At 44.7% G+C, this 25,836-nt stretch overlaps 1 protein-coding gene across 4 annotated transcripts in view; it reads right to left on the reverse strand.

Annotated features, from left to right (window-relative positions):
* TRPA1 (transient receptor potential cation channel subfamily A member 1) overlaps positions 1 to 25,836 on the reverse strand; it is a 211,056-nt gene that overhangs the window by 156,142 nt on the left and 29,078 nt on the right. For 3 of the 4 annotated variants that reach the window (XM_085853398.1, XM_085853399.1, XM_085853400.1), the window contains 5 exons: positions 18,644 to 18,824; positions 14,032 to 14,194; positions 9,946 to 10,121; positions 3,629 to 3,736; positions 2,251 to 2,359 (listed from right to left, as the gene is read on the reverse strand). In XM_085853398.1, coding sequence (XP_085709524.1) covers positions 2,251 to 2,359; positions 3,629 to 3,736; positions 9,946 to 10,121; positions 14,032 to 14,194; positions 18,644 to 18,824 — 737 coding nt within the window. Of the gene's footprint in view, positions 1 to 2,250; positions 2,360 to 3,628; positions 3,737 to 4,475; positions 4,581 to 9,945; positions 10,122 to 14,031; positions 14,195 to 18,643; positions 18,825 to 25,836 lie in introns of those variants that run through there. The other variant, XM_085853401.1, reaches the window with a different exon arrangement.

The raw sequence follows: 25,836 nt of genomic DNA on the forward strand, positions 1-25,836 counted from the left end.
CAATCAGAAATCATAAGTTAGACATCAAAATGAGAAATTTCTTACCATCCACAAAATGTTCCACAAAAACCAGTGCATTCCGAGAATGTACCTGCCGAGACGAGAGAAGGAGCGGCCCGATGGAACTCAACAAGGTGCAGAGAGTGACGAGTGCAGGACTAGCCGAGTACGTGAAATGTTCAACAGACTATTGAATTCGTTAATAAACATGAACACAACAAACCTGAAAAAGTATCCCTAACTCAGCGAGGAATTTCCTAAAACAGATGCAAATATAAGATACCACACTGGATAATGAAACGGCAACAATTACAGCCCCAACTAGAGGGGGAGCACTCGGTAGAGTGCAAAACCTCCGCCGCCAATACTGCTGGGTCACTTAAGTGAACCTGATGTCCTATTCATTGTAGGTCAAAACGGATCAGACTCTACTGAACCATGATTGAATAAACTAAACTAGATCGACGCACATGTAGAAATGCCAAAAAAAAAAAATCGAAATTTTTTTGAAAAAAAAAGTTGCAAAATTTGTTGTTTTTTTTTTTCTCTAACTTTTTTTTAGTTGGAAATCACTTAAAACATGTAGAAATGCAAAAAAAAAAAAATTCAAATATTTTTCAAATAAAATCGAAATTTTTTTGAAAAAAAGTTGCAATATTTTGTTTTTTTTCTCTAACAAATTTATTTATATTTGGTTGGAAATCACTTAAAACATGTAGAAATGCATAAAAAAATTCAAATATTTTTTCAAAATGGCCGCCATAGCGGCCATATTGGACTTTGGACCAAGTCCAAAATCTAATGGCATGATCCTTGGACCATACCTAATCTCCCCACCAAGTTTCGTCGAAATCCGTCCAGGAGTTTTTTTCCGTAATACTGTTCACAAACAAACAAACAAACAAACAGACAGGGGTGAAAACCGTAACCTCCGTCCATCTTCGATGGCGGAGGTTAGCAATTGCAAAAAAGACAAAATAAATATATAAAAAGAAATATCGACAAACATACGTCAATAACTGTGAGAACGACAAAAGAGCAGGAGAATACAGAAAAATAATTGGACCAAGTTGGGATCGACAAAGAAGGCTCATTGGAATGGCTAAAAAGAGGTTAGCTCAACTGGGATGGAGAATGAATAATAATAAATGCCCAAGATCAAGGACACTACACCAATGGATTTAAAATATGGCAGGACTGAGCCAGATGGAAAAGTATAGGTTCTGCAAGACAAATAGAGAGTACGAGTCACCTGCTTCTATAGGGATGCAAAAAAAATCAGAACAACTTTACACACAACGGCACAACAAAGTACGCAAAGTGATTCATTGGCATATCTGCAAAAATTTCAACATCCCAGATCCCGAAAACTCATGGAAACACGAACCACGGGCAATCATTCAAAATAAGGATGTCATGCTCACGTACGACCTGATGATCCCATCAAGCGTGAACATAGAAACAAAGCCTTGCAATTGGACGTCGCACTCAGGAACAAAAAGGAAAACACAGCGTTGCTGATTGAGATATCAGTACCCAGCGATTTGGGCTTAAATAATGCAGAAATCAAGAAAATGACCAAATAATACCAGGACCAAAATGAGATCAAGAGATCTTGGAAGCTGAAGTGCCAAATTGCACCAGTGATGATTGGAGTAACAGGAATAATAAAGAAGAACCTCGCTGAGATTTTTAAACCATCCCTGGGAATATTACCACTAACAAACTGGGATTGGAGGCAGTGACTATCTTGAAACTCTCCTGAACTATCCTGAAAAGAGCCCTCAGAACAAAACTCTGAGAACACCAATGTTGTCCAGCTTAGTCCGTGAACTGTGGCCCCTCACCAAAACGAAGGTGGACACTTTGAGTCCTGGGAGGACTTTGTTCCACCTCCTGAACCCACAAATGGATACAACGACAACATTATCTCCCATACAGTCCAGACCTGTCATTTTCATCTTTTTGGACCAATCAAAGAACATCTGGATGTATGAAGGTTCAAATGAGGAAGATTAGGGGTACCTGTCCTGAGATTTTCCACACAGGTAGCGTTGAGGCACAATCACATTGATGGGACAAGTTTGTCAGGATAGGAGATAAATAACTTGAGAAATCGGTGACGTTTCAAGAGGTGAATCGATTTTGGGAATACAGGTATTTCAAACTTGTGCATCTCTTCATGGATGCATCCACATAACTATAAACTGATCAACAAAATGACACAAAAAAGGAATGGAGTTTGGTTACCTTTCGATAATATGATGTTAAAGCACTTGAGGGCGCCGTTAAGTGCAGCAATGTGGATGGGAAAGAAACCAAACTGATTCTTCAGGCATATTTTAGCTCCATTGTCAATCTAAACCAGAGAATCCAATAAAATGAAATTAATGATACAATTCTAAAAAATTATAATGATCTAACAAATAGACAATTCAGCAAAACAATTATACTCGCAACACAGTGTGGTGCAATAAAGACCTCTTGCTCCAACGTAGGGCGAAGGCCCGAAAAGTCAGCATTACTTTGCTTCGTGTCATGATTGCGCACTTTTGTAAACCTTCAGTTGATAAAAAAAAAAACCTATCATATGAATTGTCCACTGAAGCAGACCGACATGAGCCTGGACAAAGTCAAGTATTCCTCCATATGCTTCTTCAAAGACCTAATGGCTCCTTGTTAGACCTCCCACTGGTTTATGTTCTCACTCCACCACTCCCCTATCACGAATGGCTTCTCAACACACTCTCCTGGCAAAAAGGCAGAATGTCGAAGCACGGTTTCCCCTCCAAAGCTTGGGTAGCCAAATTGTCTGTCCCCAACTTATCCTTGTTCTCACTGCCTCTGAGGCAGGTGTTGAGCCACCTCTACAAGGAGAAGGGAGGTAGGTATGACTTGACTGCAACATGCAAATGGTGAGAATATAATTATTTTCCATCATCGCCTTAATCTTACCATCTGAATATTTTGGTCAGATGATGTCCCTTGTTTATCAATAGATGGGGTGAAACATGTGGCACATGATGCCTGCACTGTTCCGAATAAAGACCAGTCAGTCTTCAAGATGTTGGATCTGAACCTTGATTGCTGGACAGCTATAATGGTTACCTTCATCACCGAAGGTGGACGGAGGTTATGCTTTCACCCCTGTTTGCCTGTGTGTGAACATGATATGTCAAAAAATGTTATGGATGGATTCAATCAAAATCTGATGGACGGGTTGCATGTGCGACAAGGAAGAATTGATTTGATTTTGGTTAAGATTCGGATACTATAATTTTAAGCAATTATTCAGCATTGAGAGATAGGGATAAAAAAAACAATATATAGCCACGATATCTCAAAAAGTTGTGGATGGATTCGGACGAAACTTGGTGGATGAGTTGGGTTGGTTACGAGAACGAGCCGATGGGATTTTGGTTCAGGTCCGGATGCAGAACCGACCTATCACTGGGATACAAAATGTAAACTGTTCAGCCTGGCGGATGTGTACGCTCTACCAAGTGCCGTTCTAGTTTGTGATTTGTTCGTTTTGTTAATATGCATGTTCACAACTTCAACCAATGTTTTGGTGAATACTTTATTACATATACATTCAAGCATGCAAGGACTCGAAGGGCTTCCTCACCAGCACAGCGAGAATTTTGTCATAATTCTTGCTGCAAGCAAGCATAGCCGGAGTCATGGCATTTGCACCTCGGAAATCGACATCCATTAAAGGGCTGGAGACAAAAGTCTGCAATAACAAATTTCAGAACAAAATAGAGTAAAGAATAAGTGCAAGCAAGATGAAGAACAATGCCACTAACACTATTTACAAACTTTACTTCACTCAAATACAAATCATATTATCAATACTGTAGGAAGGGGGGAGGCAAGTGGTGAAAGAAGTGCGTGTGTGTGTGTGTGTGTGTGTGTGTGTGTGTGTGTGTGTGTGTGTGTGTGTGTGTGTGTGTGTGTGTGTGTGTGTGTGTGTGTGTGTGTGTGTGTGTGTGTGTGTGTGTGCATGACCAAATGGAAAGGAGACAGGGTGAGGCGGTCAGGAGGAGAGTACAAGCTGTTGCATGCAGGTTGGGATGGAGGGAATAATAGTATTGGAAGATACTTGACTTCCGGTTATGGGTTTGGAGCATCGGAAGGGTCTCTCAGGACTCTCTGCTGACGATCTCAAAGTTAAGTTTCCGGTCGTTATCTGTCCCGTTTTAACTGTTCATTTTCTCATCTATATGTTTCTGTGTGTTTCTAGTTCGGGTTTGTTTCAAAAATCGTGCTATTTTGTGAGTTTTCGTCGACCTTGTCTTACCGGGTTCCTTGAGGCCTACCCATCCTTCCCCTCTTGTTGTACAATCGCTTTTATTTGTATTTTCTTCCCATCACCTTCAATTCCCATCTTCCCCACTTTCCCAACACCCCCATCTCATCCCTCCCAACCAAACCCTCTGTTTCTTGTCTTGAATTAAAAAATAAAAAACTACCTTTCTCCTTGCATACCCACAACTCCCGATCCTTCTTCTTCTTCTTCTCCTTCTCCTTCTCCTTCTCCTCCTTCTTCTCCTTCTTCTTCTTCTTCTTCTTCTTCTTCTTCTTCTTCCTTCTGCCAGCACAACATCTTAATTCTACTTGAGCTGACCCACTCTCGCAATTACCTTCATGATTTCTTCCGATAACCTTCCATTCCAAAAAAATACATCAAAAATTAATAATCTTCCTTGTATTCTTTCGATCTACACACCTCCTGTACACACGTGTCTCTCGACTCTTCCTGGTACTTTTCATCGACCCAGCAGCTTCACTCTGCATTTACCATTCCAAATTCACCATACACCTCCACAATTTTACTTCAACCTTCCCTTTTTCTGAATGTAACGCAATCCTTATTTAAAATAGATAATTAAATAAACTCACTTTTGCCTATACACCTCCTAAAGCCAGGTGCTTCTCCCGGAACCACTATATCTGTTTCCACCCCCTGCGTTTACAGATCCTAATTCACCATGCACCTCCATGATTTTACTTCAACCTTTCCATGACCTAATCTGATGAAAACTCTCTCAAACAATAATAATAATAACAATGAAAAAAATAATAAAAATTACAATAAGAATATAAATGATCTCTTATAATGCTTCATCTTCCTCTTTCACACATGTGGTACTCATTACTGTATCGTAATGCACGACTCTTCTCTTATTTCAACAGACTGCTCTCAATTCGACCTTTCCTTCATACTTTGCCTAAAAAATCCAACCGTTACAGCGTTTCTTCTCTCCATTCTCTTAATTCACCTTCATTGCCTCCATCAAGAATTGTGTTTAATCGCATCTCTGACCTAAAAATATTTTAAAATCCCAGTTGGCTGTGAATGTTTGCTTTCCATCAAGCATTCTTTTTTTCCAACTTCAGTGTCAACTCACCCCCTCACCCCTCCCTCTCAAAGCAATCATCACACTCTTCTCCCTCCAAGCCTCCCTCACCTTTCTCCCTCAACTCTCCCCACTCATCCTTCTCCCACCATTCACCCCCTCACTCACCCTTCTCAAAGCCCTCCACCCCTCTCATCCACAAAGCTGCCTCCTTCCCATGCCTTCTCACCTCCATCTCATTACTCCACCTCCTCAAATCCTCAACTGCCTTCTGCCCCCTCTCCCCCAGCACCACAGAGCCTTTTCTCCTCCTCATCCGACCCCCTCCCCAAGCTATTCTGCAATCCCCCACACTCTTTCAACAACTCTCCTTACCTCCAAACCCTCCTCCCTTGTCCTACACTCCCCCTCCCCTCCCATACCCTGCACCCAAAGCCTCCTCCCCTCCCTCTTCATTAACAGTGTGGACCTCAAATATCCGGGGCCTTCGCTCAAACCTTACAGATCGTTCCATACAGGTTGTCACTGACAAACCAGACATAATCTGCCTAACAGAAACTTTCCTCCCCCAAGACGTGTCTAACTCCCAAGTATCTCCCCCTGGTTACTCCCTCCTCCGGTATGACAGACCTGAGCCTCGTCATGGTGGAGGAGTTGCTCTCTTCATCAAAGACTCTATTCCTCACTCTCCATGCACTGCCCTCATTCCCCCACACCCCCAGGAATACCTCTGGCTACGGCTTCCCCTCCACTCCCACCTCATGTTTATATGTATACTGTACGGTCCACCTAACAGTGATGACTCCATTTACACCTCACTATCCGAAAACATGGACCAACTTCTATCTTCTCATTCAAACTCTCTCTTCCTCATATGTGGTGCCTTCAATTGTCATCACGCCAGTTGGCTCAGTGTGGTCATGTCATGGCACACTCAGCTGTCATGGCACTTCAGCATAAGCTGTCTGCGACTCATTGGGACTGAAACTCAATCGGTCAACTTCCCTACCCGGATCTCAACCAATGGTACTCCATCTCTTCTGGATCTGATTTTGACAAATTTTCCTGACAATACCTGCTGCTCTTCCTCCGCTCCAATCGGTTTTTCTGACCACGTGCTTGTCAAAGTGGACATCTCTCTGGCTATTATCAGAGAACCACCTCACTGCCGTCGAGTCTGGCATTTCACTCAAGCCGACTGGCAGGGTCTCCAAGCAGCCATCAAACTTCTAGACTGTTCTCCCTTCGCTACTTTCTCCAACATCAACTCATCCTGGGAATTATTTCAAAGAAACTTGCTCTCCCTCATACACAGATTTATCCAGTCTTGTTTTCAGTTGTCCTAACCTTCCTCCCACCCTTGGTTCACTGAAGCTTGTGGCGAGGCAGTTGTCCTGAAACAACTTGCCTTTGCCTCATGGAAAGCAAACCCAACTGAGGGTAATCTCAGGTCCTTCCATAAAGCTCGGAACAAGTGTGTATCTACCCTCAGGAGAGCCAGAAAACAACATCTTTTTAATCTCAAGTCTGAACTCTCAAACCTCTCTCCCTCTTCCAAATCCTGGTGGCATCAAGCAAAGTCTGTTTCTGGTGTATGTTCCCCTTCCATCCCCTCGCCTACCTCAAATGACCGCACTGCTGACACCGCACGTGAAAAGGCTGAATGCCTAAACTCGGTGTTTGCAGCTAAATCTTGTGTGCGAAACCCATCACTTTCTGTACCCACCTTACCGAGTTCCACCCAACTGTTCCTGGACTCTGTGTCCTTTTCTCCTGACAAAGTGGAGAGCTTGCTGTCAAACCTCGACTCAGATTCTGCAACCACCCCAGAAGGCATCAGCCCAAGTGTCCTAAAAATCTGTCTCTCTGTCTCTCTGTGTCTCTGTCTCTCTCTGTCTCTCTCTCTCTCTCTCTCTCTCTCTCTCTCTCTCTGTCTGTCTCTCTGTCTCTCTGTCTCTCTGTCTCTCTGTCTCTCTGTCTCTCTGTCTCTCTGTCTCTCTGTCTCTCTGTCTCTCTGTCTCTCTGTCTCTCTGTCTCTCTGTCTCTCTGTCTCTCTGTCTCTCTGTCTCTCTGTCTCTCTGTCTCTCTGTCTCTCTGTCTCTCTGTCTCTCTGTCTCTCTGTCTCTCTGTCTCTCTGTCTCTCTGTCTCTCTGTCTCTCTGTCTCTCTGTCTCTCTGTCTCTCTGTCTCTCTGTCTCTCTGTCTCTCTGTCTCTCTGTCTCTCTGTCTCTCTGTCTCTCTCACACATTCACCCTCTCATTTGTTCAAGGTCATCTGCCATCTGCTTGGAAATCAGCAAACATTACCACCCTGCACAAGAAAGGTGCAAAAACAGATCCCTGCAAATGCAGACCAATCAGCCCTCTCCCAATCATCAGCAAGGTTATGGAATCCATCATCGCTTCAGACATTAAATCCTTCCTCTTCTCCAATGGCTTGATTTCCGATCATCAATTTGGTTTCAGAACAAGTCACTCTACCCTGGATATGCTGCTTCTGCTCTCCCAACAATGGATCGAGGTCCTCAATGCTGGACATGAAATCAGAGCCATATCATGAGACATATCGTGTGCTTTTGACACAGTCTGGCACCCTGCCCTGCTCACCAAACTTTCTTCCTGTGGTATCCAAGGCCATCTCCCCTCATGGCTCGCAGACTTCCTCTTCTGTCTCAGTCACTGTGTGGCCCTATATGGAGTTCTTTCATCACCTCTTCCTGTCCAGGCTGGAGTTCCTCAAGGTAGCATTCTGGACCCTGCTCTTTTTCTGGTTTTCATCAACGATCTCCCCAACTCTGGAAAATCCTCTTTATCTCTCTGCTGATGACTCCACCCTCTGCCGTACCATCTGTCATCCCTCAGACCGGCAAGCAGCAGCTTCTTCGCTCACTGCAGACATGGGTAAAATCACAAACTGGTCCAACACGTGGAACATGTCTTTCAATCCGGACAAATCTCACACTCTCATTATGTCTCTCCGAAAGGACCGTTTGGAACCCCCCCCCCATCCACTTTCTCAACAATCCTCTTGAAGTCCTTTCATTCAAGCTTCTGGGTCTCACTATCTGCCATGACCTTTCCTGGGAAAGCCACATTTCAAACCTCGCCTCCAAAGCCAGTCGCCGACTCCATCAAGCAAAGTCCTTCCTCGTCCCACCTGAGCTCCTGACCACTTACAAAGCTTTCATCCACAGCCTGATGCAGTAATGTTCTCCCATCTGGGCCAATTATTCTGCCTCCCACCTTTCTCGGCTTCATGCTGTGGAAACCAAGGCATTTCAGATCATTGGCATCTCCCACGATGAGGCTGTGTGTTTGGGCCTCTCACTTTCTCACTGCAGGCAGGTCGTTGGTCTTTCTGTCTTGTACCGTCTCCTCTCCGGTATTTCCCCCCCCCCTGCTCTGTCTGCGATTTGCTCCACCCTATTTCCGCAGGGCGCTCAAGGTCCGCCAAGAACCCCCTTCTGGTAAAACTACCAAAATTACGAATCACTGCTCACCTTCACTCTTTCATTCCTCTTTTTCCCCGTCTTTGGAACAAACTCTCTCACTCTGTTCAATCCCATTCTTCCCTCCAGGCCTTCCCTCCAGATGTTCACCACCACCTCTTATTGTTCCCCATCCAATTCCTCGATCTTTTCTACCCCCGATAATCCACCCCAAGCCCACCTCCTTCAAATTCCCTGCTTTCCTTCCTGAATGTCGCTGTAATGTCCATCTTGTATTCCCCATGTTCCCCACCCCATCCCTCTCCCTTCCACAGATCTCCTCATGTCTCTATTCCCCACTGTTTTGTCCTTCCCACTCCCGCCCCTCTTGTCTCATGCCCCCCTTGCTGTGCGTTGTGTGTTAGCTCTCATACAAGCCTCGACAAGGTAGACAAAAAAATAAATGAAAACGGGGTCAGAGTGGAAAGATCGGAGGGGTGGATAGTTACGAGATTGGTGGTGATAAAGAGGAAAATGGTGTGTGTCGGTATATGGACCACAAACTGGAAGCACTGGGGCAGAGAAGCAGGAATTCAGGGATGTACTGGAGAGGATGATGGGAATGGTTGAGCTGGAGGTGATGTTGTGCATTGAGGGGGACATTGAGCAGTATCATTCTCAAAGTTTGAGCAGTATCATTCTCACGAACAATACCATCATATTTTTATGGATGTTGAAGCTCATGGAAGAGCTGTTTATAAGTTAGAGGTGCAAGAAATCAACAGCTTGGTGGAAGGGAACAAGTGTACAAGGGACAGACAAAAACAGCGAGATGGTGAGAGGAAGTAAACGGCACTCAGATCATTGAGAGTTGCAAGCTTTGTCAATGTAAATAGGAGACATCATGAAATGCTAATGAGCAGCAATGTTGATGGATTGTAAAAAAAAAAAAAAAAAAAAAAAAAAAGAGTGCAGAAGAGAACAGACACGGTTTCAGGTACGAGAGAGAGGAGGACAAATGAGTGCAGGTGAGATAAAAGAGAAATTAGGGAAGCCAACATGGAATGGGTTATCGGGTGCTTGATGTATTTCGGGGCCTAAGAGTTCATAATGAATATGTCAATGTCAAATTAACTCAAAACATCTTCTGATTTACCTTCACCACTTCCAGGTTGTTATTTTCAATTGCGATGTGCAGAGGCCCTTTATGCATGCTGTTGAGACTGTTGGGATCGGCTTCGAGACTCAACAAGATCCTGATTGTTTCGGTATGACCCCGATCTGCTGCCAAATGCAGTGCTGTGTTTCCTTCTTTATCCTTCTCGTTCAGTTCTGTAATACAAGGTGATGTATATTCTGGTTGGAGATCCACTCCCCACCCAAAAAAATTAATTTGTAAATAAACACACACACACACACACACACACACACACACACACACACACACACACACACACACACACACACACACACACACACACACACACACACCTCCTTTTAGAAAAAGATTCTGCCTCATGCTGTCTTCGTGTGTGTGTGTGTGTGTGTGTGTGTGTGTGTGTGTGTGTGTGTGTGTGTGTGTGTGTGTGTGTGTGTGTGTGTGTGTGTGTGTGTGTGTGTGTGTGTGTGTGTGTGTGTGTGTGTGTGTGTGTGTCGTTAATCGTTACGGTATCTCCATATTCGGGTATCAGAAGGTGATGCTATAGAAACAAAGGTGCATACTTCGAGCCCTCCCATAGCTCAAAGTATCCACCTTTGTTTTGGTGAAGGATCATGATTCATGGCTTAAGTTGTGAACAAGTTGTGTTGTTCTCAGAGTTTTGGCCCGAGTGCTCTTTTCAGTATCGTCACCGAGTCGCGGACAGCCTCCAACTGTAGTTCGTTTGTAGTAATAGTCCCAGGGATGGTTTTTAATGTCTCTGTGAGGTTCTTTGTCATCATTCCTGTAGGTCCAGCTATCACTGGTACAAATTTGGCATTCTTCAGCTTCCATGATCTTTTCAGTTCATTCTTGAGGTCTTGGTATTTGGTCATTTTCTTGATTTCTGCATCATTTAGTCCAAAATCAATGGTATTAACACCTCACTTAGCAATGCTTTCTTCTCTTTTTTGTAGCTAAGTATGGTATCTAGTTGTAATGCTTTGTTTTCTATGTTCACGCTCGATGCGATCATCAGGTGGTACATGATCATTATGTCGTTGTTTTCAACGACTGCTTTCAGTTCATGTTTCCGTGTGTTTTGTGGAAATGGGATGTTGAAATTTCTGCAGATGTGCCAGTGGATCACTTTACATACCTTGTTTTGTCTTTGTGTGTTACGCTATTCTGACATGAGTGTTTTTTTCTGAACCGTGTTTATCGTATGAATGACAGAAAATGGATTTCAGACATTATTTTGTTTCCATCTTCACTGATATTCTCTGCAGAATCATTTTGATGAAACAGTATGAATCGTAATTAATGCTCCACTGTACATCTGCCTTCCCTTCCTCTCACTGTCTCCCCCTCGCCCACCCATCCTCACTCCCACACACCTCCTTGTTCCTCTCCACCTCTTTACCCTCCCTCACCCCCACCCCCCTCTCTCTCTCTCTTCCCCCCTCTTTCCCCCCCCCCCCTTTTACTATTCCCATCAGCAAAGCGAGGGGTGGTATTTGCTTGTATATTAATACATGCTGTATATAGACTCCTCCCATGCTCTTCCAGCAAAATAAGTTGAATAAAGCAACTATGAAAGGCTACCCAAAGTAAGCCCTTTGCCGTTTAAAACCCTTCCCAGAGTACCTTCACATCTGTAAAGACATTCACAAGTAGTACACATGTGAGAATTTTTTGATGCAGGTGCAAATATTCTCCAACTTTCAGGTTGTCCTTTCAAGGCATGAAATTGGGATACGTAGCAGAATTTTGAAAAACAAAATAACACGAACTAAAAAGCATCTGAGAATGCAAAGCCCATCTGCTTTGTATTTGGACTTCTTCCACTTTGTATTTGTATGCTACACGGTGCGTCTCCAGTACAGCAGCTGCGTGCCACGTCAGGTCTCACTTCGCCATGCATCCTCCATGCACCTGCAACCAAACGTGACCAAGTAGACAAGACAGGGGAATTCATGACTTTTTCCTTTTCCTCTCGATTAAGCTGCTGTCACACCTTGACGATTTAGCCAGCATATGCCGACGGATGAAAAATTTGTCTAAAACGCTGGCACACGTCAAATACATTAAGAGCACGCTGAAGCATGCTGAAGCACGCTGGCATACGTTGTAGTATGCCGAGCTCATCAACAAATTATAACATGCTCAAAATTTTTCGACGTATGCCAGCGTATGACTCACACGTTCCGCATACACTGGCCATAAGTTGTAGGCACGTTACGCGATCGTTGACACACATTGACACACGTTACTTGGAAGTTACTCATAAGTCGAAACACGTCGAGGTAATGTTTAGCATACCCGAAACTTATTTCTAACCTATGAGTAACGTGCTTTGAACCTATGTGTAAGGTATCTCCAATGCATATTGACGTATGTAGACGTATTTGACGTCTTCCGGACGACCACAGAACTTACTGAACATGTTTCTATCTTACAGCTACCATATAATGGTGTATTGGCAGCGTTTAGGGGAATTGGTATATAAAAATGGGGTTCACAGGAGGAACCCGTCAGTGTTCCAGACTCCATGGTTTTTTTTTTTTCTTCTTTTTTTTGGCATGACGGTGATGTTGACACTTCGATTTCTAGTGCGGTTATAATATAATATAACTAAAAGGCTGCCGCTCAACAATTTAAATCATAACCGCACGAGAAATCGAAGTGTCAACATCACCGTCATGACGAAGAAAAAAAAACCATGGAGTCTGGAACACTGACGGGTTCCTCCTGTTAACCCCATTTTTCTATACCAATTCCCCTAAACGCTGCCAATACACCATTATACGGTAGCTGTAAGATAGAAACACGTTCAGTAAGTTCTGTGGTCGTCCGGAAGACGTCAAATACGTCTACATTTGTCAATATGCGTTGGAGATACGTTACTCAAAGGTTCAAAACACATTACTCATAGGTTAAAAATAAGTTTCGGGTACGCTAAACATTACCTCGACGCGTTTCGACTTATGAGTAACTTACAAGTAACGTGTGCCGACGTGTGTCAACGATCGTGTAACGTGCCTACAACTTATGGCCAGCGTATGTGGAATGTGTGCATCATACGCTGGCATACGTCGAAAAATTTTGAGCATATTAAAATTTGTTGACGAGCTCAGCGTACTACAACGTATGCCAGCGTGCTCCAGCGTGCTCTTAACGTATACAAAACTTACCATAACGTATTTGACGTGTGCCAGCGTATTCGGCAAATTTTTCATACGTCGGTATACGCTGGCTAAAACGTCAAGGTGTGACAGCGGCTTGACACTTTGATGTCTAGTGCGGTTATGATTTGAATCGTCGAGCGGCAGACTTTTAATAGGCTACACCATGTGATCGTCGGCAATACGCTGCCGCACGCTATGCATACGTTAGACTATCATTGGGCATAGGTTGTTAACGTCAACAACACGCTAAGCATTCATTGGTATAAGTTATCTATAAGTTATCGAAACGTTCTGTGTACGTTACTAATACGTTATGCATACATCCAACTCGTTATGAATACGCCAAAAACTTTTTTAAAAACATCAATAGTTCAGCGTACGCCAGCGTTTTACATACATTTTGATATGTTGCCATACGCTGGCTCAAACGTCAAGGTGTGACAGCGGCTTTAGACGGTACCTTTGACCTTTTCACCAAATTATTAATTTCTCTTCTCCATATTCTCAAAATAAAACTGTTGAAAATTTGATGACAAAAACTTAAATGGTAAAAAAAGTTACAGCCTGGAAACACACACACACACACACACACACACACACACACACACACACACACACACACACACACACACACACACACACACACACTCATCTCCCACTGCATGGGGGGGAGGGGGGTGGGCTAAAGAGTATATCATCAAAGAGGAAGATAAATATAAATTGAACAGATTGGATGTTGATTTTAACATCTTTACACGTAAATAGTTCATCGAGATATTTTCATTCAAACTCAGTTAAAATCAAAAGTGTTGATGATATTACCACAACTGATGTTGGGGATCCATTTAAAAACAAACATTTCAAGACAGTCATTTCCATTTTGCACATTTGGAACCAGGTTATGGTGCCAATTTACCTATAGTCTTAACACAGGTAGCAATGAGGTTCAAGATGTCATTCTGGCCAAGAGAAGCAGCATGATGAAGAGGAAGATGCCCCTCATTGTTCCAGACTTTAAGACATTCTGGGAAGGAGTTAATCAGTTCCTGTAGCTCGTACAGATTTCCATCAGCTACCAGCTGGAGTCGGGGAGAAAGCAAACATTTATTCAAGCAAGACAAGATGACTTTGCATTTAGAGATATTGAGGCTCTTGGAAGAGCAGACGGATAGAGAGCAATGGACCAACAGATAAAAATGGGATGAATGGAATACAGTGGACAACCAATTGATGCATCGCAGCACAAGCAGAGGAATTTGTATGAGAACGATGAGAAAAAGGTCAGCAAGTTTAGCAAAGCTCAGTGGTGTGGAAAATAATGAAAGAGAGCATGTGGTTGTGGTTGGCAGCAGATTTGAAGATCAGTTCAAGAAGAGCTTGCTACGATAGATTCAGGAAGATGGTTAATGGGAAAGAAAAGAAGTTGTGAACGAATGGAGGGGAGTGATAAGTTTGAACATTTTTGGAGGAAAAGTGAGTGCTTTTGGCAGAAACTTCATCACGAAGTCTTGGAAAAGTTACGGGCTGCCAGGATAGCTGAGAGGTATGCACGCTCGCCCCTGAACAGTCTAGCCTGGGTTTGAACCTCGGTCCGCCTATAAACTGCCATCCTGGCGTTTCACAAGCATGATGAGAAATCAATGTGTACACTGTCCCTCGGATGGATGTTAAACGGGTGTCCCTTCTGCCAACATTAGTTGGTGGATGACAAAGATCCCACGGTGTCCTTCACGAATAATAGGTGAGCTATTGACAGCACACAGGCCAACTTCCAACTTTCTCCTCTCATCTACAGGGGGCACTGCATCAGCAGCACAGCTGCTAGCTAAGTAGATTATGTGACCCACAACCATGTCCTGCATGCAAAAGAAGAAGTAAAAGTTATGCTCGAATGAATTCCTCTTACACAACATATTGTTGTGATGGAGGGGTTTGTACCAGCCAGGATGTTAAGTTTCTGTGGTCCATGTGTTTGTGTAGGTTAGATCTTTTGCTGTATCCAGTGATTCTGCAACTTTTGATGGTTAGACTGAAGTTGTCCTGCTTCACAGATTTTACTAGAGGTGATATAGTTAACCGTATAATGTACTGAGGAAAGTAATTCACCCATGTCCTCTCTGTAAAACCATCAAGGCCCAGGTGAAGTAAGGACAGGGTGGAGACAACAGAACTTTAATGGCTCTGTTGGCATTCCGTGTGCAGCTGTACAAATCTTGCCCTGACCCATGCTGGAAGACTAGAAGGCTGGAGAGAAGAATGGTTCACAAGGAGCACCATTTTGAGGGGCACCGTGACATCAGCAGGTCCGCGTGACATCGATACGGCAGCAGCTGCGTGCCACGTGATTGGTGCCAGAGTGTAGGTGAAGGATGCTGTGGGTGCGTCAGTGAGGAGGTGATAAAAGGCTGCACACAGGTGCTCGCTGGGGTATTTTGACAGAAGCAGCGAAGCTGTCAGATGGGTCTTTTAACGGAGGAGAATCATGCCACAACAGAGGCCACCATCCGACCCGATGACACTGGGACTGAGCTCTGCTTGTTGTGGTGTGCCTTCCCATGTGGAAACCTGCCCACCGTGTATCCCTAAGTCCTTGCCTGGTGTTTCCCCTTGTTTGGTGTGAGTGGGGTGTGCGTGTGGCGCCACAGCAGAGATTAGTTGGAACGAGCCTGTTGTGTATTACTCATCATACTGTCTGTCGATCTGGCGATCTGTTCCATCTGAGCTTGAAAAGACCACACTGAGTGCAATAAAAGCCACATTAACAGACTAAAGTGTTCACTTACAGAGATGGGCACTTCCAGATCGATTATGCATGCATTGCAGTATTTCTCAACAAAGGAAATCTTCATCATACCAGGGATTCAAAGCTCAAGTAACAGAACGAGCTCACGTATCGTCGGCTCTCACTTCGCCATGCATCCTCCATGCACCTGCAACCAAACGTGGCCAGGTAGACAAGACAGGGGAATTCATGACGTTTTCCTTTTCCTCTCGATCATGAACAGATTACTTTTGCCTGTATCTCGGGAAATGTTTTTTTTTTTAATTCTTTTTTATTGCTTTTGCAAAACACTTCATACGATCTCTATCTCCATATTGCAGATATGGGAAAATGCAGCTTTCCACGTATCTCCCTCATCTCGATCCCTGCGATGCATTCAGCGCCGTACAGCACTTGTTTGAACCTTTATTAGATGGATCTGATTCCTTCCAGATTTGCTATTTTTCTCCCTTTTACCCATGACACGATTTCCTCTTTCTTTTGCCACATTTGCAAGATCAAACTGATGCCCACCTCCCTCTTCATACACTCATCCCCTCTTGCACTCACACATTCAATCACTTCCTCTGCACTCTCCCACTGTAGCTACTCTCCAACCCCTCCAAATCGATAGATGATGCTGAAGAAAAGCCAACGTTGCATCCTTCCCCTTTTACCCACATCTCCAGCCTTCTGCAGTTCCTACCCTCCCACCATCCTTTGTAACTTTCCATTGGTGCCAAACCACCTGATCTCCTATCTTGACCTCCGATTCAAAGAAATAATTGATTCTCCGTACTGAGCAAGTTAGCACTGTGCTCCTAATTCCACTATCTTCCACTCGTATGTACACTCCAATGTGGATTTTTAATCCCAAAAGCACCTTTATTGTCTAAAAAGAAACTACAGAAAATAAATTACCGAAAAAAATATATGACAATATGTATGTGGTGCCAATTTCAAAAGGGCCCAACCGACAGGGTTTAGTCGTACTCGAACCTCGACCATAAGGAGCATCAGGCAGGAAAGTAACAGATACCATTTTGAATGTCTTGGGTATGACTTGGCCAGTGAGGGTCAAACCACGGACTTCGCACTCAAAGTGGTCGCACTTAAACCACAGTGCCACTGAGTCTGTTACACGCAACGCATCATTTTATAGGCGCACTAATCGCGAGATCTACAATTACACTGCGGTTTATAAATACACGTCCATGATGATAACACCTACCAAACTGTGCAGAGCGATTGTGCTGCCGAAGCAGTTTCTTCGCACGGGTTATAATGGGTAGTTTGCCTTGGCGCGGGTTATGCTGGGTGGTTTGCCTTGGCGCGGGTTATGCTGGGTGGTTTGCCTTGGCGCAGGTTATGCTGGGTGGTTTGCCTTGGCACGGGTTATGCTGGGTGGTTTGCCTTGGCACGGGTTATGCTGGGTGGTTTGCCTTGGCAAGGGTTATGCTGGGTAGTTTGCCTTGGCACGGGTTATGCTGGGTGGTTTGCCTTGGCAAGGGTTATGCTGCGTGGTTTGCCTTGGCACGGGTTATGCTGGGTGGTTTGCCTTGGCACGGGTTATGCCGGGTGGTTTGCCTTGGCATGGGTTATGCTGGGTAGTTTGCCTTGGCACGGGTTATGCTGGGTGGTTTTCCTTGGCACGGGTTATGCTGGGTGGTTTTCCTTGGCACGGGTTATGCTGGGTAGTTTGCCTTGGCACGGGTTATGCTGGGTGGTTTTCCTTGGCACGGGTTATGCTGGGTGGTTTTCCTTGGCACGGGTTATGCTGGGTAATTTGCCTTGGCATGGGTTATGCTGGATAGTTTGCCTTGGCATGGGTTATGCTGGGTGGTTTGCCTTGGCACGGGTTATGCTGGTTGATTTGCTTTGGCACGGATTATGCTGGGTAATTTGCCTTGGCATGGGTTATGCTGGATAGTTTGCCTTGGCATGGGTTATGCTGGGTGGTTTGCCTTGGCACGGGTTATGCTGGGTAGTTTGCCTTGGCACGGGTTATGCTGGTTGATTTGCTTTGGCACGGGTTATGCTGGTTGATTTGCTTTGGCACGGATTATGCTGGGTGGTTTGCCTTGGCACGGGTTATGCCGGGTGGTTTGTGAATTTCTGCTGGGTATTCAGGGCACGAATTTCCAATGTGTTCAGGTTTCAGGCTGCCGGTGATTTAATGGTGCCAGTGATCGCTCACCTACTATTTGCGAAGGACACCGTGGGATCTTTAACGTCCGCTAAGTAATCCGGCAGACGTGACACCCAGTTTGACGTCCATCCAAGGGAGGGAAGACGCATTGACGAATCACCCTGACTGTGGAACTCTGGGATGATGGTTTATAGCTGGATTGGGATTCGAACACAGGCTGGACAGCTTGGAGGTGAGTGTGTGTACCTGGAGGCCATCCTGGCAACCCGTAGTTTGCCTTGGCAAACAGCTTATAACTAGACCGTAAATGGAACCTCGGAAGGAGAGCTCAGGTGTGTGTGTGTGTGTGTGTGTGCGCGTGCGCGTGCGCGTGCGTGTGCGTGTGCGTGTGCGTGTGCGTGTGCGTGTGCGTGTGCGTGTGCGTGTGTGTGTGTGCGCGTGCGCGTGCGCGTGCGCGTGCGTGTGCGTGTGCGTGTGCGTGTGCGTGTGCGTGTGCGTGTGTGTGTGTGTGTGTGTGCGTGCGCACAATATGTGAAGATACAAAATGACAACCAACAAGAATGAAAAAGGTGTTTTGCAGTGAGGTGCAACCGCAAAGACCACCCAAAAAGAACACACCTTGTGCACACCCGCATTCTTTTCTTCCAGCTTGCACACAAAGTTTAAGTCATTTATGCCTTTCAGGCAGCTCTTCCTCTTGTTCCTGGAAAAGACGCTCACAAAGCGACTGCTCCGACCGTCGTCTGCATTCCAGTCTTTGTCCGACCTTTGTCCATCCTCATTGAGGAACATGCTGCTTCTGTGAAGCACACAATCCCAAGCCAGCCCGACTTGTCGTCCCCGTTCGCGTGTTCGCTCACACGGTGGCGATGATGAAAACGTCCATTTACATTACCAAGGGTGGTTTTTGTGGTGCAATCATCGTAACTGACGGTGTGTGCGGCCCCAACAGTCAGGCCTTCGGGCGCACAGACTTCAGGAGAGATTATTTAAATAACATAAACGGAAAAGGATAAAAATCCAAAAAACACACTTTGTACAGGATAAGGTATATATTGTAATCAATTGAAAAACAAATCACAATTTCAAAAAAGTTAGTGTGTTTAACAACTCTGTGTGTTGATGTTGAACATTTTGAAATTCGATTGTAACACACTGTGTGTCATTTCATGGCGACTGTGCAATGCGAGTTCTGATATGATACTATACTGATGCTGATATTGACACTGATACTGACATTTATACTGACACTGATACCGACAATGATACCGACACTTATACTGAAAATGATACTGATACTAATACTGATACATGTTACCGACAATGATACTGAAACTGGTACTAATACTGACACTGATACCGACAATGATACTGATACTAATACTGATGCTGATATTGACACTGATACTGACACTTATACTGACGCTGGTACCGACAATGAAACTGATACTGGTACCAATACTGACACTGGTACCGACAATGATACTGATACCAATACTGACACTGGTACCGACAATGATACTGATACCAATACCGACACTGGTACCGACAATGATACTGATACTGATACTGAAACTGATGCTGATCCTGACAATGATACTGATACTGGTACTAATACTGACACCAATACCGACACTGATACTGATACCGACAATGATAATGATACTGGTACCAATACTGACACTGGTACCAACAATGATACTGATACTGCTACCAATACTGATGCTGATATTGACACTGATACTGACTCTTATACTGACGCTGGTACCGACAATGATACTGATACTGGTACTAATACTGACGCTGATACCGACAATGATACTGATACTGATACTATAACTGACGCTGATACTGAAAATTATACTGACGCTGATACTGACACTTATACTGATGCTGATACCGACAATGACACTGATACCGACACTGATACCGACACTGATGCTTATACTGAAACTGATACTAATACTGACACTGGAACCAACAATGATACTGATACTGATACTGGTACTAATACTGTTGCTGATATTGACACTGATACTGACACTTATACTGATGCTGATACTGACAATGATACTGATACTGGTACTAATAGTGACACTGATACCGACAATGAAACTGATACTGACACTTATACTGATGCTGATACTGACAATGATACTGATACTGGTACTAATAGTGACACTGATACCGACAATGAAACTGATACTGACACTTATACTGATGCTGATAGACAAATTTTTTTTCTTTTGTATACCTTGTCAAGGCTCGTGTGAGAGCCAACACACAACGCACATCAAGGGGGGCATGAGACAAGAAGGGAGGGAGTGGGAAGGACAAAACAGTGGGCAACAGAGACATTAGGAGATCCGTGGAAGGGAGAGGGATGGAATGGGGAACACGGGGAATAGAACATGGACATTACAGGGACTTTCAGGAAGGAAAGCAGGGAATGTGAAGGAGGTGGGCTTGGGTGAATTATCGGGGGTAGAAAAGATCAAGGATTTGGATGGGGGATGATAAGAGGTGGTGGTGAACAGCTGTTTTGAAGGCCTGGAGGGAAGAATGGGAATGAATAGAGTGAGGGAGTTTATTCCAAAGGCGGGAGAAAAGAGGAATGAAAGAGTGAAGGTGAGCATTGATTCGTGATTTTGGTAGTTTTACCAGAAGGGGGTTGTTGGCGGACCTTGAGCGCCCTGCGGAAATGTGGTGGGGACAAATCGCAGAGAGAGCAGGGGGGTGGGGGCAAGGCTGGAGCGGAGACAGTAGAAGACAGAAAGACCACCGCTAACCTGCGGTGAGAGAGTGAGGGGCCCAAAGACTCAGCCTCATTGCGAGAGATGCCAATGATCTGAAATGCCTTGGTTTCCACAGCGTGAAGCCGAGAAAGGTGGGAGGCAGGAGCACCAGCACAGAGGGGAGAGCAGTACTCCATCAGGCTGCAGACAAAAGCTTTGTATGTCGTCAGGAGCTCAGGTGGGCCGAGGAAGGACTTTGCACAACAGAGGCTTCCCAGTCGGCGACTGGCTTTGGAGGTGAGGTTTGAAATGTGGCTTTCCCAGGAAAGGTCATGGCAGATGGTGAGACCCAGAAGCGTGAAAGAAAGGACTTCTTCCAGATGATTGTTGAGAAAGTGGATGGGGGGGGGATTCTAAACGGTCCTTTCAAAGAGACATAGTGAGAGTGTGAGATTTGTCCGGAGTGATTTTATCCAGATCTGCAGTGAGCAAAGAAGCTGCTGCTTGCTTATACTTTGCATCTGAGAGATGACGGATGGTATGGCAGAGGGTGGAGTCGTCGGCAAAGGGATATTAAGGATTTTCCAGAGAGTCGGAGAGATCATTGATGAAAACCAGAAAAAGAACAGGGCCCAGAACGCTACCTTGAGGAACTCCAGCCTGGACAGGAAGAGAGGATGAAAGAATTCCATTTAGGGCCACACGTTGGCTGCGACAGGAGAGGAAGTCTGCGAGCCATGAGTGGAGATGGCCTTGGATACCATAGGAAGAGAGTTTGGTGAGTAGTGCAGGGTGCCAGGCTGTGACAAAAGCACGTGATATGTCCAGGGATACGGCTCAGATTTCCTGTCTAGCATTGAGGACTTCCAGCCATTGTTGGGAGAGCAGAAGCAGCATATCCAGGGTAGAGTGACCTGGTCTGAAACCAAATTGATGATCAGAAATCAGGCCATTGGAGAAGAGGAAGGATTTGATGTCTGAAGCGATGATTGATTCCATTACCTTGCTGATAATTGGGAGAAGGCTGATTGGTCTGTAGTTGCAGGGATCTGTATTTGCCCCTTTTTTATGCAGGGCAGTAATGTTTGCTGATTTTCAAGCAGACGGCAGATGACCTTGAGCAAATAAGAGGGTGAATAGAACAGAGAGGGTGAGCAAGAGCAGAAGAGCAGGTTTTGAGGACACGTGGGCTGATGCCGTCTGGACCGGTTGTAGAATCTGAGTCGAGGTTTGACAGCAAGCTCTCCACCTTGTCAGGAGAAAAGGACACAGAGTCCAGGGACAGTTTGGTGCGACTGGGTAAGGTGGGTTGAGAAAGTGATGGGTTTTGGACACAAGATTTAGCTGCAAACACCGAGTTTAGGCATTTCGCTTTTTCACGTGTGGTATCAGCAGTGCGGCCATTTGAGGTAAGGGAGGGGATGGAGGGGAAACATACACCAGAAACAGATTTGATTAGATGCCACCGGGATTTTAAGGAGGGAGAGAGGTTTGAGAGTTCAGACTTGAGATAAGAAAGATGTTGTTTTCTGGCTCTCCTGAGGGGAGATACACACTTGTTCCAAGCTTTATGGAAGGAACTGAGATTGCCCTCGGTTGGGTTTGCTTTCCATGAGGCAAAGGCAAGTTGTTTCAGGACAACTGCCTCACCACAAGCTTCAGTGAACCATGGGTGGGAGGAAGAGGACAACTGAAGACGAGAGGGGATAAATCTGTGCATGAGGGAGAGCAAGTTTCTTTGAAAGAATTCCCAGGATGAGTTGATGTTGGAGAAAGTAGCGATAGGAGACCAGTCTATAAGTTTGACGGCTGCTTGGAGACCCTGCCAGTCGGCTTGAGTGAAATCCCAGACTCGGCGGCGGTGAGGTGGTTCTCTGATAACAGCCAGAGAGATGTCCACTTTGACAAGGACGTGGTCAGAAGAACCGATTGCAGCGGTGAAAGAACAGCAGATATTGTCAGGGAAATTTGTCAAAATCAGATCCAGAAGAGATGGAGATCTCTTCCAGATCTCCATCTCAGATCCAGAAGAGATGGAGATGGATACCATTGGTTGAGATCCGGGTAGGGAAGTTGACCGATTGAGTCAGTCCCAATGAGTCGCAGAAAGCTTTTGCTGAGGTGCCATGACAGGTGAGAAAGGTACCGACATCTCGCCAACTGGCGTGATGACAACTGAAGTCACCACATATGAGGAAGAGAGAGTTTGGATGAGAAGATAGAAGTTGGTCCGTGTTTTCGGATAGTGAGGTGTCGATGGAGTCATCACCGTTAGGTGGACGGTACAGTACACATATAAACATGAGGTGGGAGTTGAGGGGAAGCCGTAGCCAGAGGTATTCCTGGGGGTGTGGGGGAGTGAGGGTAGTGCATGGAGAGTGAGGAATAGAAACTTTGATGAAGAGAGCAACTCCTCCACCAGGGCGAGGCTCAGGTCTGTCATACCGGAGGAGGGAGTAACCAGGGAGAGATACTTGGGAGTCAGAGACGTCTTGGGGGAGGAAAGTTTCTGTTTGGCAGATTATGTCTGGTTTGTCAGTGGCAACCTGTGTGGAAAGATCTGAAAGGTTTGAGCGAAGGCCTCGGATATTTAAGGTCCACACTTTTAATGAAGGGGGAGGGGAATGTGGCTTTGGGTGCAGGGGGTTGGAGGGGAGGGGGAAGGTAGGACAAGGGACGAGGGGGGTAGGTAAGGAGGGTTGTTGAAAGAGTGTGGGGGATTGCAGAATAGCTAGGGGGGGGGGCCGGATGAGGAGGAGAAAAGGCTCTGTGGTACTGGGGGAGAAGGGGAAGAAGGAAGTTGAGGTTTTGAGGAGGTGGAGTGAAGAGATGGAGGTGAGAGGGCAGTAGAAGGATACAGCTTTGTGGATGAGAGGGGGGACAACTTTGAGAAGGATGAGTGAGGGGGATGAATGATGGGAGAAAGGTGAGGGGGGAGTTTTTGAGAGAGGTGAGAAGGAGGCTTGGAGGGAGAAGAGTGGAATGGTTGCTTTGAGAGTGAAGGGTGAGAGGGGTGAGTTGGCACTGAAGTTGGAAAAAAATAATGGTTGATGGAAAGCGAACATTCATAGAAAACTGGGGGTTTTTTTAAGTTTTAGGTCAGAGATGCGATTTAGCACATTTAATTTCTTGAGGGATGCAATAGAGGCGAATCCAGAGAATGGAGAGAAGAAACGCTGTAACAGTTGGATTTTTTTGGTAAGGTATGAAGGAGAGGTCGAATTGAGAACAGTCTGTTTAAATAGTATAAGAGTAGTGCGTTATGATACAGTAAAGAGTACCACATTTGTGAAAGAGGAAGATGAAACATTATAAGAGATCGTTTTATGATTATTATTATTATTAATGTTTAAGAGAGTTTAACAGATTAGGTCATGGAAGTGTTGCAGAAAAAAAAATCGAGGAAGAAGAAGAGAGGAAGAAGAAGAAGAAGAAGAAGAAGAAGAAGAAGAAGAAGAAGAAGAGGAGACGAAGAAGAAGAGGAGACGAAGAAGAAGAGGAGACGAAGAAGATGAAGAACAAGAAGAAGAAGAAGAAGAAGAGGAGACGAAGAAGATGAAGAAGAAGAAGAACAAGAAGAAGAAGAAGAAGAAGAAGAAGAAGAATCGAGAGTTGTGAAAGGAGAAAGGTAGCGGTTTTTTTTTATAAGATAAGAAATATAGTGATTAGTTGGGAGGGATGGGGGATGTTAGGAAGGTGGGGAAGATAGAAATTGAAGGTAATGGGGAGAAAAAACAAAACACGATCGTACACTGAGGGGAACCGGTTGGCCTCAAGCCTCAAGGGTAGGCCTCAAGCGTCTGGTAAGACAAACTCTCACAAAATAGCACGATTATTGAAACAAAACCGAACTCGGAACACACAGGAACATGTAGGTGAGAGAATAAACAGTTAAAACGGGACAGATAACGACCGGAAACTTAACTTTGAGATCGTCAGCAGAGAGCCCCGAACGAGACCTGTCGACATTCCAAACCGGAACCGGAACTTCAATGATACTGATACTGTTATTAATACCGATGCTGATACTGACACTGATACTGTTATTAATACCGACGCTGATACTGACACTGATACTGACGCTGATACCGACAATGATACTGATACTGGTACTAATACTGATGCTGATATTGACACTGATATTCACACTTATGCTGTTGCTGATACCGACAATGATACTGATACTGGTACTAATACTGACGCTGATACCGACACTGATACCGACAATGACACTGTTACTGGTACTAATACTGAGGCTGATACCGACACTGATACTACACTTATATGATGCTGATACCGACAATGATACTGTTACTGATACTGATGCTGATGCTGATGCTGATACTAATACTGACGCTGATATTGACACTGATACTTACACTTATACTGACGCTGATACAGACAATGATACTGTTACTGATACTTATGCTGATACTAATACTGACACTGGTACCGACAATGATCTTGATGTTGATACTGATACTGATTCTAACACTGATGCTGATATTGACACTGATACTGACGCTGATACCGACAATGATACTGTTACTGATACTGATGCTGATGCTGATACTAATACTGACGCTGATATTGACACTGATACTTACACTTATACTGACGCTGATACAGACAATGATACTGTTACTGATACTTATGCTGATACTAATACTGATACTGGTACTGACAATGATCTTGATGTTGATACTGATACTGATTCTAACACTGATGCTGATATTGACACTGATACTGACACTTATACTGACGCTGATACTGTCAATGATACTGTTACTGATACTGATACTAATACTGACGCTGTTACCGACACTGATACTGATACTGATACTGACACTTATATTGATGCTGATACCGACAATGATCCTGATACTGGTACTAATACTGATGCTGATACCGACACTGACACTGACACTTGTACTGACGCTGGTAGCAACAATGATACTGATGCTGATACTAATACTGACGCTGTTACCGACACTGATACTGACACTTATACTGATGCTGATACCGACAATGATACTGATACTTATACTGACGCTGATACCAACAATGATACTGACA

This window comes from Eptatretus burgeri, chromosome 13 (assembly GCF_056783735.1).
Source record: "Eptatretus burgeri isolate ZD-2024b chromosome 13, Ebu_testis_v1, whole genome shotgun sequence".
Lineage (NCBI taxonomy): Eukaryota > Metazoa > Chordata > Myxini > Myxiniformes > Myxinidae > Eptatretus > Eptatretus burgeri.